The following is a 9,953-nucleotide window of genomic DNA, read 5'->3' as shown; positions in this document are numbered from 1 at the left end:
CGCCTGCAGTGCTGCATATTGGCTGATCGGGTGAGTCATCCCTGAAAGTGGAAGCTAGGCTTGTGCTTGCTGATCAATCCCAGGGGTTGATAATGTCTTTGCTACTGGCTGCAAGTAGTCAATATGAAGGAATGTGTAAACAAACAAACAAAATGTCAGCATTCATTTATTGGGATTATTTGTTCTTGGCTTTATTTTGCATTTGCCCTTTGATCGTGCTCTGTAGCTGTGAAAGATGGACAGAAGGACATGCTATGCTATGGCTTGTGTGAGATTACATATTATCAATTCTTTTGTTTAGTTTTTTTTTTGTGTGTTTTTTAACTGTTCTGCTTTTTCTCACAAAGAAGATTGAGCCATGATGACTTGTTGTGAGAGAGCACTGTGAAACTCCACTCTTATAAACCACTTATGGGAACTCGCACCACATGTTGCTTGTAGGTAGTTACGGTCTGTCATAGAACTAGATACAGTCGTCATGGAACATGTAAACGATAATATACCTGCTGCAAAGCTGCACGATCACTCATATTACACAACCTTCAGCCTGGATTTTCTCTGAGCAAACGCCTAGGGTTCTTCAGTTTCAGAAAAAACACAATACACACTGAAGAAGCAATTACATTTTTGTTATGTTATTGATTTGTATTCATTACAGAGCTGTGCTTCAGGTTGCAGGGCATTAATACCAAGGCCATCTTCACGTATTGCTTCCTAATTTGTGTTTACTCATCCTGTTTCAGTTCATCATCGTCTGTCTAACAAGCGTTGGACCAAAAGGAAACACTGACAGGAAGCTTCACCTAATCTGAAATGCTTAAAAACCTTAGGCTTTGTCTACTGCAGGTGATTTACCTACAGAGCTACATATAAGAAAAGAATGTCTAAGTCTTGAAGGACTGCATGTGTAAAGCTTAAAGTGTGTCCTTTAAATGGCTGTAACTACCCACTTTATTTTATTTCTTTTATTTTAGCTTTAGTGTGTTAATGATAATACTAAGGTCCGTGTATTCGCACATTTTATTTCAACCTAACGTACATTTATATCTTTTTTTTTTTTTTTTTATCCCACTGCAACATTGATTTGTTATTTGTCTGAGCTACTTCTATTTTAAATGTCTCATTATACCATTGACAGACTTAATACTTCCACCTCTCTTTTCTCATGGTTCTGCCTATTTTACAACCATGAATTAAAAAAAAAAAAAACACTACCTTGAAAACCAGTACTGTGTGATTGTATTATTTTTGGAGCTGTATGGTTGTATAAATATGTATTCAGTGTTGGAGAAGCTGCAGGGAAAGCTTTGCGAGCCACAAGTTACTTCACATTGATGCCCCGTGGGCCAAATAAGGCCCAACCAGCACAAAGAGCAATTGTTGGATTACAAAAAAAAGAAATAAATAAATTTCAAACCCAGAGGAAAAGAAGCCCATGAAATTATATTTTGCCACATTAAATATAGTAAACCACAACAGTGGCTTTCACCTCTGCTTTTTTTTGGTAGAGCTCTTTTTCAAACTTTGACCAGCTTGATGTCCCACTTGGGCACACTGCAACAAAGATGGAGCCTGCTCCCAGTAAATCCAGATATTCTTACACACACAACCCTTCTGAAATGCTCCAAAAACATTTTCTTAATTTTGCAGAAATTTAACCCCAATAGAATGTTTGAACAGCTTCTGAACAACATTGTGTGTACAAGCGATTTGGACCCTACAATCAGTTATGTTAAATGTGCATGTGTTTATGATGAAAAAGATCCTTTAACAAGTCAGTTGTAATAAGTGTGTTTTTAAATTCAATCTGATATGTTTCAGTTTTTACTGCAAAAGCAATAAACACAAAAAGCCCTGTTAGCACATCATTTATTTTTCATTTCCATCCCTGCGTAATCAGTCTTTAATGGCAGTTTGTTCAAAGCAGGGTTGAGGTTTGCTATGAGAATACAAAACATTGTTAATTCAGATAATTTTTTGTATCTTACAGAGCAACAAAAACACAAGTGTTTAGGAATAGCTCAAGGAAATATGGCCTCCAGAGCAAAATAGTTGAATACTGAGGGAGGATTAAACTTTAGGTGGCAGCAATGTGACATGTTTGAAGAAAGGTGCTGTAAAATCCTGCAAACACAGAAGTAGACGGAGGAAAAGCGACAGGGGGCGCTGTAGGGATGATCTCACCGGAAGTAGCTGCTTTCTTCTCGTCTGATTTGAACTTTGACCTCAGTGTGTGCACGCTGGAAATGGAAACTCGGTGAAAACAACGTGGATAGAAAAAGATCCAAGCATTATTTGTTAAATTCATCGCTGGCAGAACTTCGGTACTTTATGTTTACTGCCGCCCGGATTTAATAAGAGCGCTCCTGAACTCGACTGAAAGGCGAACAGCAGAGGTTTGATACTGTGTTTAGAAAATGTCTCTTCACAATTAAGGATGAAAACCTCAAATCAGCTCTTCAGGATTAATGAATACATTTTGTTTTTAAAGTTCATACTTTTGTCTTTGAGCCGACAGCAGACCCAGACATCTGTGGTGACCGATAAAAAGCTACCTCAGCTAATGTTAGCTAGGAGGGATGCTATTTGTTATTTAACCTGATTCAGCAGCTCTATTAAAAACACGTGATCTGATTCTTTTCAGCCACTCAGACGTCAATAACTCACAAAAAACAAAAGAGCAGATAAAGCCAACATTAAAAAGTAAAATTCTATTATTATTTAGAAAGTATTAGAAAAGCAAACTCAGTAAAACAAATTGAGTGCATACTGTTGATGGAGCCATAACTACACTATAGTATGTGATGGGTACACACTCATAGTAATGTATAATTATAGCCTGTTAATTAGAGAAAGTGATTGTAATAAATTGTCATTGTGAATTGCATGATAATACAGTAATTTCTGATCAGTGTTGTGATCTCATTAGTCTTCTTCTGTACCACAGATGGGGAAGGCACCAAAGAAGAGGAGTCTTGCCGATAAGGTTCGCAAGACCAAGACCTCCACGGAGATCAAGAACAATCCCTTCGAGGTGAAAATTAACAGGAAGAAATTTGATATCCTGGGGAGAAAATCCAAGCATGATGTTGGCCTGCCTGGTGTGTCTCGATCCAAAGCTGATAATAAGGTAAAAGAAAAAAGATTACTTTGCAGCTTCACAACACAGCCATTCGCTCACAACAGAACACTTCACATTTCAGATAGCTGCTTTTACTCAGATGTTACATGCAGAAATACATACAATGTGTATTTCAAGGGTGAGGGTTAGTCCCTTAAAACTTCCAGAAGTATCTGAATTTACCCCCTCGTTTTAATTTAACTTTATATGCATATTAACAACTTCATGTTAATTTATAAGATCATTTAAAAGACGTGAATATTTGACAGTGAAATTTTGTTCGTGTTTACAGTATGTTATATCTCTGTGTGAGAGTATGATTGTTTGAATAGGAATAACAGGCATGGTGGTTCTTTTTTTTTTTATCTGTAGAGAAAAGAGACCCTTCTGAAGGAATACAAACACAAGAACAAGGCCAATAAATTCATTGACAGACGATTTGGAGAGTATGACACCAAGATGGCACCAGAAGACAAAATTCTGAAGAGGTTTGCAATGGAGAGACAGGTCAGTGATATTTTGACATGTTCACTTTGTACAATTTCAGAAGGCTACGGCTCCAAAGTGAATTCAAAGCAAACGCAGAAACGACTAAGACTATGCAAAGATTTTGTGCACCTCTTCTTCATGGCTAAGACAACAGCTACTGGTAAAAAAGACATAAAGTTGTGTGCCTTGCTGCGTGACTAACGTCTCCGATTTAATCCTGGGCCTGTACTAACTTTGCATTTATTTCAGCGGGCCCATGATAAGAAGGATGTGTACAATCTGAACGAGGAGGAAGAGCTGACACATTATGGCCAGTCACTGGCTGAAATTGAGAAATTCAATGACATAGTAAATAGCGATGATGAATCAGATGAGAAAGGACTTTTGTCAGGTGCGTATTATTCAAGCCTGAATGCCAAATTGACTTTTCATTAAGTAAATGAAAGTTAAATCAAAATGTTTGTGTAATGCTTGTTCTTTTTTTTTATACTGATGACTTTGTACTGAAGTAATTCCAGGCCAAAGGGAAAACAGAAATGGAATTTATGAATATATAATAGTTTGTATAATTAAAACACAGTTTCATGAGAATGAAGGCTTTCTGTTTTTTATGAATCCCAGTCTAGAGCTGTATTTGCTAAGTCATATTGTTGAGGCCGGAGCTGCATAAAAAATTTGAAAAACTTTGTCGTTGTCACTTAGCTGAGCTGACTGCATCCCACTTCGGAGGCGGAGGGGGGGGGCTCCTCAGAAAGAAAACATCAGGGGAGCGGCAGGAGGAGGATGGAAACCAGAGGGCCAAATCCAGACAGGAACTCATTGAAGAGCTCATCCAGAAGTCCAAGCAGGAGAAGGTGAGCTGGCAATGCTCCCTCACAAAGGAGACTTTTTATCTTCTGGCTTAAGTTCACATTGACCTTTTCATTGAGGGTAATTAGTTGGTATGTGTTAGTAAGTAAACTGAACTATTCATCTTGCTGAAATCTCATTTTAATCACTAAGCCTGATGACTGTTTCCTGGATAATACTTATGGTGGTGGGAGTTTGTCATGGTCCAGATGATTAATACCTGGGTTCTTCATTAGCGGGAACGGCAGGTGCAGAGAGAAGAGGCGCAGGAGCTGACTGAGAAGCTGGATCAGGAGTGGAAGGGCATCCAAGCACTCATGGTGAAAAAGAGCCCAAAAGTTGAACATTCAGACAAACAGGAGGAGAAGCCCAAGGTAGAGATAAACTAGTCCACCAGCTGAATGTTTCTTTTTATCGATCCGAGAGCTTGGTATTTATTTGTTCTTATTTTGCTTTCTCTCTCTCTCTCTGGGGATCCAGCTGGATGAGTACGACATCATGGTCAGAGAGCTCGGTTTTGAGATGAAGGCTCAGCCCTCAGAGAGGATGAAAACCCTGGAGGAGCTCGCCAAGGAAGAGAGGGAGAAGCTGCAGAAGCTCGAGGTATGTTCGCAATGGAAGTTTACCCCTGAAAATATTTCTGCCATAAAAATAAAATTTCACTATGTTTTAATGCTGTGTGTCATCATTCATTTCTTTTGCTCTGTACTCTGTCCAGGCTGACCGACTGAGGAGGATGATGGGAGATGAAGTTGGGGACAATGCACAGAGTCAGATCCACATCTCTGCTGATGACCTCAATGATGGCTTCATCTTGGATAAAGAAGACAAGAAGACACTGTCATATCAGGTATGAGACAACATAGTGTGCATTTTTACTCAATATTTGAGATATTTTCCTTCCATGCAGAAAAAATGTAATTCATTTATCTTTTATGTCAAGGATGGAAAATGGAACATTGAGGAGGAGTCTGAAGATGTAGATGAAGAGGAGGAGAGTGGTGAGGATGATGAATCAGAAGCAGAGGAGCAAGATGAAGATGATGGAGAAGAAGAGGATGAAGTGGAGGGAGAGGGCGGGCAGGAAGAGGATGAAGAAGAAGAAGAAGGAGAGGAAGAGGACGAAGAGGAAGAAGATGGCCACTCTGACCTGGAATCTGAGCAGGAAAGCGAGGATGGGGAAAGCAAACAGGAGAATGAAGACACAAGTGTAAAATCAAAGAAGAGTCTGAGCAAAGAGGAGGTGAAGGCTCAGCAGGAGGCAGCGAAAGCAGAGCTCCCATACACATTTACTGGTAAATCCAGTAAATCCAGTTTAAGTTTTTTTTATCTTGAATGAAGCTGAGGTTTATTTATTTATTTATTATTTTTTTAAATCCACATCAGCCTCCCTACACATCATTATAATCTACTATTTCCTGTGTTTTTCCAGCTCCAGAGACCTACAGCGACCTGAAAGCTTTGCTCTGTGGCCACAACCCTGACAATCAGCGACTCATCGTGGCAAGAACTCAGAAGTGCAATCACCCTAGTTTGGCTGTTGGCAATAAGCTCAAACTGCAGGTACAATGAGGGAAAGGGTTTATTTTAATGAAGAGGTGTGGCAGTTTTCAAATCAGTTTCAGTGGTGTGACCTTAGAATTTCATCTGTTTGTTACAGAAACTCTTTGGCTTTCTGTTGGAGTACATTGGAGAGCTGGCAAACAGAACTCCCCCTGAACTCATCACCATAGATAAACTCATACCGTGAGTTTGCAAAGTTTCTTTCATGTGTAAAAATATAGATATTTAGTAACTGAAGCCAGGTGTTGCTTCAGTTCTCATTGATGTTGTCTTAATTTATCTCTAGAGAGTTGTATGCGCTCTGTCAGATGTTCCCTGAAGCAGCCTGTAAGGCGATGCAGACCATCCTCGGAGATGCTGGTCACAGCATGGAGGAGGTGCTTGAGGTCAAAGGACGTGCTGCTTTCCCAACTTTGGACATGGTATGGATTATTCGCTGTGAATAGAAAAAAGTTGTAATAATACACATATTCACACACTAATCCCTTTTAATACTTTTTGTGTGTTTGAAGCTCATCTACCTGAAGGTGACAGCCCTGCTGTTTCCTACCTCAGATTTCAGACACCCAGTTACAACTCCAGCACTGCTTTATATGAGCCAGGGTCTTACCAAGGTACATCCTATTTACTGTACATACTGTACATTGTGTCTGTTGTCAAAGCTGTTTTTTGTTTTGTTTGGATGTTCTAGCATCCCCCCTCTTTCTTTGTGTGTGTGTGTGTGTGTGTGTGTCTGTATTGCTTCATTATTGGCCTTTTTTAAATGTCACTTTTTTCAATATTTAAAATTTACACACAAATTGCATTCGTCATTATTCCTTTTGTGCTTCTTAATATAACCTTCAGACATTTAAGTACTCAATACTAGTACTCATATACTCAATATCATTATTTTCTGTTTACAAAAGCAGTGTGAAGATAATGGTAAATCTTTTTGGCTATGATTTGTTCATCAGTGTCCAGTGAGATCGCTACAGGATGTAACTTCAGGTTTAGTGCTGTGCTGTCTGGCCTTGGAGTATGTCTCGTTTTCAAAACGCTTCCTCCCTGAGCTCATCAACTTCCTGACCGGAACGTTACATCTGGCCGTGAAGGACAAGACCTCTCTAGGTAGCAACACATTCACATGTCACAGCACAATTGCACAAAACTACCAGTTTTGTTTCAGAGTTCGTAAGGTGAAACTGATCTGCTGGACTTGGACATTGTGTTCCAGGCTACACCGTGGTGCCACCTTTCAGGCCATCAGGGAAGAACACTGATCTGCTTGTGGTGTCAGACTCTGACTCCTGCAAGAACTGGAGCAAGAAAGAGCTTCCACTGTCTGCTACCCAAAACCTGGTACACAAAAATGAGATGGACAGAGACCAACACAGGTAGTAGTGTGGGTATGTGGGTATATACATAGAGGGAAATAATCAGGTGTCACCCCTAAACTATAAATTGATCTTGTTATCTCAGTGCAGTGATGTCTGCTAAGTTTATTTAAAGAAGTTTTTGCTCCAAAATGATTGCAAAAATCTTGTTTACATACATACTTGTGACCTCTAGAATTTTGGCATTCAGAAACAGCAGAAGAATGCACCTATGTAACAATATCACATGACAACGGGAGTAAACACTTGCCTGCAGACAATTAAAAACACAGTAGGAAGACGGGGAGGGAGCTCACAGCTTCTCGTTGTTCAGAATAGAATAAGGTGAAATTGCAAGAAGCAAAATATTGATAAATTAGCGGAAGTGATGAAAGACAAGCTTGTTTGTTTCTCTGTAAAGACAATATTGAAGCATGAAAACATACACGGAGTAAAGATCTCCCCTATAACCATCCTGTTTACCTGTAGAGAGACTATGGTTCAGAGCTGATCGATCTACATGTGTGATTCTGTACCATTGCCACTGTGGTTTCACGCAGCAGCTGGTGTGTGGGCACATAGCAAAGCTTGCAAACAGGCTTCAGCGGACGATGCTTGTGCACACTTTGTAAAAATTACATCTCTACTTGTACTTGACTAAAATTAATACCTGAAAACTAACGTGGACTCAAGAGTGCTTATGTTTGAAACAACATTTCATGTCACACATTTAATTTGTAATTGTGCTACAGTTGTAAATAAAATGAGTCACAAAAATAAGGTTATATCCATTACAAAAATTCATAATTAGTCATAATGATTTAACTATAATGATGCGCTAAAGCCCTCTAATACCTTAAATATCCATAGCCTGACTCAGTCTGGTCTCTGCTACATGACCATTGAGTTTCCTGTCCCTCGCACAGATGCCTCGCTATATTCTAATTTCTGTGTTCCTTCAGGCAGTACAGTGATGCACGAACACACACTGACAGTGTGTGAAGAGTGTAGTAGATGTGTAATTACTGCCAGGGAGCTACAACATGCCTCAGGGAGGGGGCAGAGTGAGTGTGCACTTAAAGCAAAAGTGTGTCTAAATGTGTAAAGATGATTTCATGTGTTTGAACATAAAAAAATTAACTGATGCAGTAACAGCGAGCAGCAGGATATCAGGGGACGCTTATCTTCTTGTTGTTGGGATGTAATGTCATCAAGTATAATTTTGATCCTCTGACTATGATTTCCAACATTTTATGACAAAACAAATCAATATGTTTGAAGCCTGCACTTGATGCACTCCATTTGTGGGACATGTTTCACAGGTTGATGTGCTTGTTTACCTGCCTTGACTTGGTGAAGCGATGCTGCCTGCTCTACAAAGACCTCATATCCTTTCAGCACATCTTTCAGCCTATCAGAACACTGCTTTCCAAACATCTTTCAGCTCAATCATTACCAGAGCCTCTGCAGGTTGGTGTCATGTGAGGTTGATAAAGTCTGTCTCTCCCTGTATGATATTTGCTGTTTGTACTATTTGTTTTTCTTTGTTGCAGGAACTTCATGGAGAGATCCTGGAGGCCATCGGTGTTGCCACTGTGACTCACAGTCGGCTGGTTTTTGAAAAGAAGAAGCCTATTCCTCTGAAGCTGCTCACACCCAAGATTGTTGAAGTGTATGTAGTTAGCAAATTTAATGAAAAGACTGTTTTTCACCGCTAAAGTCAAATGTTTTCTGTTTGAAATGTGAAATGTTTACCGATAGTGCAAGCGTCTTAAAAATCTTTGAAATGTATTAGGTTGGACTATGGAAAGAAGCGCGGCAGCAACAGAGAGGAGAGAGAGCAGGAACGACTGAAACACAAATACAAGAAGGAGTTCAAGGGTGCTCTGAGGGAGATCAGGAAGGACTCGCGCTTCTTGGCCCGAGAGAAACTCAATGAAGTCATGAACAGGTGTGGAAAAAATGAAAACTGTCATGTGAAAGTGAAGTGAGATTGTTGTTGGTAAAAGCCTCTAACCTTTTCCTCATTGTGTTTTGCAGAGACGCAGAGAGAAAGAGGAAGGTCAAGGAGCTTTTTGGCAGCTTAGCCACTCAGGAGGGAGAGTGGAAGGCCTTAAAGAGAAAGAAGAGGAAGTGAGGTGCAGAATTTGTCTCCATTATCTGTTCCTTCTTAAATGGACTGCAGCCTGATGAAGGTTGAAATTAGAGGAACTGGGATGTTTTTTTAATATATATACATATCATGAAGACAAATTTAACTTGTTGTCACACATTTTATACTGTTTGAGAAGTAGCTGTCAGGATTACACACCAATTTGTCAGATATTGTGATGTGGGCGTTTGACGTGACTGTGGATACTGTTTTTGGATGTGTCAGTCAAGAAAGCAGTGAGTATGTGCTTTCTATTCCCTTTTTCCTACCAGGATCCGTCGTTAAACCGGGCTTAAAAAACAGGAAAAATAAAGACCTTTATCTTTAATGTTGTCTTATGTTCAGTCAATATGCTTTATAGAGATTTAAAAAATTACAGCCAAAGAAAAAAATCTTTAGCTCCTCTTATTCTGGACGATTTTAG

At 39.6% G+C, this 9,953-nt stretch overlaps 1 protein-coding gene across 2 annotated transcripts; it reads left to right on the top strand.

The window, feature by feature from the left end:
• The first annotated feature begins 2,230 nt into the window (after positions 1 to 2,230).
• nop14 (NOP14 nucleolar protein homolog (yeast)) lies at positions 2,231 to 9,845 on the top strand. Of its 2 annotated transcripts, XM_029515913.1 has the most exons (19): positions 2,231 to 2,396; positions 2,948 to 3,130; positions 3,494 to 3,628; positions 3,860 to 4,001; positions 4,313 to 4,464; positions 4,696 to 4,833; positions 4,940 to 5,062; positions 5,178 to 5,309; positions 5,403 to 5,754; positions 5,892 to 6,022; positions 6,120 to 6,205; positions 6,309 to 6,444; positions 6,535 to 6,636; positions 6,979 to 7,132; positions 7,239 to 7,398; positions 8,700 to 8,847; positions 8,931 to 9,049; positions 9,173 to 9,328; positions 9,418 to 9,514. In XM_029515913.1, exons 2-19 carry the CDS (start codon positions 2,948 to 2,950, stop codon positions 9,512 to 9,514), a joined length of 2,646 nt encoding a protein of 881 aa, XP_029371773.1. In that variant the 5' UTR covers positions 2,231 to 2,396. The 2 variants fall into 2 exon arrangements, with proteins under 2 accessions (XP_029371773.1, XP_029371772.1); XM_029515912.1 differs by lacking the exon at positions 2,231 to 2,396 and having other exon boundaries at positions 9,418 to 9,845.
• The last annotated feature ends 108 nt before the right edge of the window (positions 9,846 to 9,953 follow it).

Source organism: Echeneis naucrates, chromosome 12, assembly GCF_900963305.1.
Source record: "Echeneis naucrates chromosome 12, fEcheNa1.1, whole genome shotgun sequence".
Classification (NCBI taxonomy): Eukaryota; Metazoa; Chordata; class Actinopteri; order Carangiformes; family Echeneidae; genus Echeneis; species Echeneis naucrates.
The sequence above is the reverse complement of the archived record's forward strand: the minus strand, read 5'-3'. Positions and strand labels throughout refer to the sequence as shown.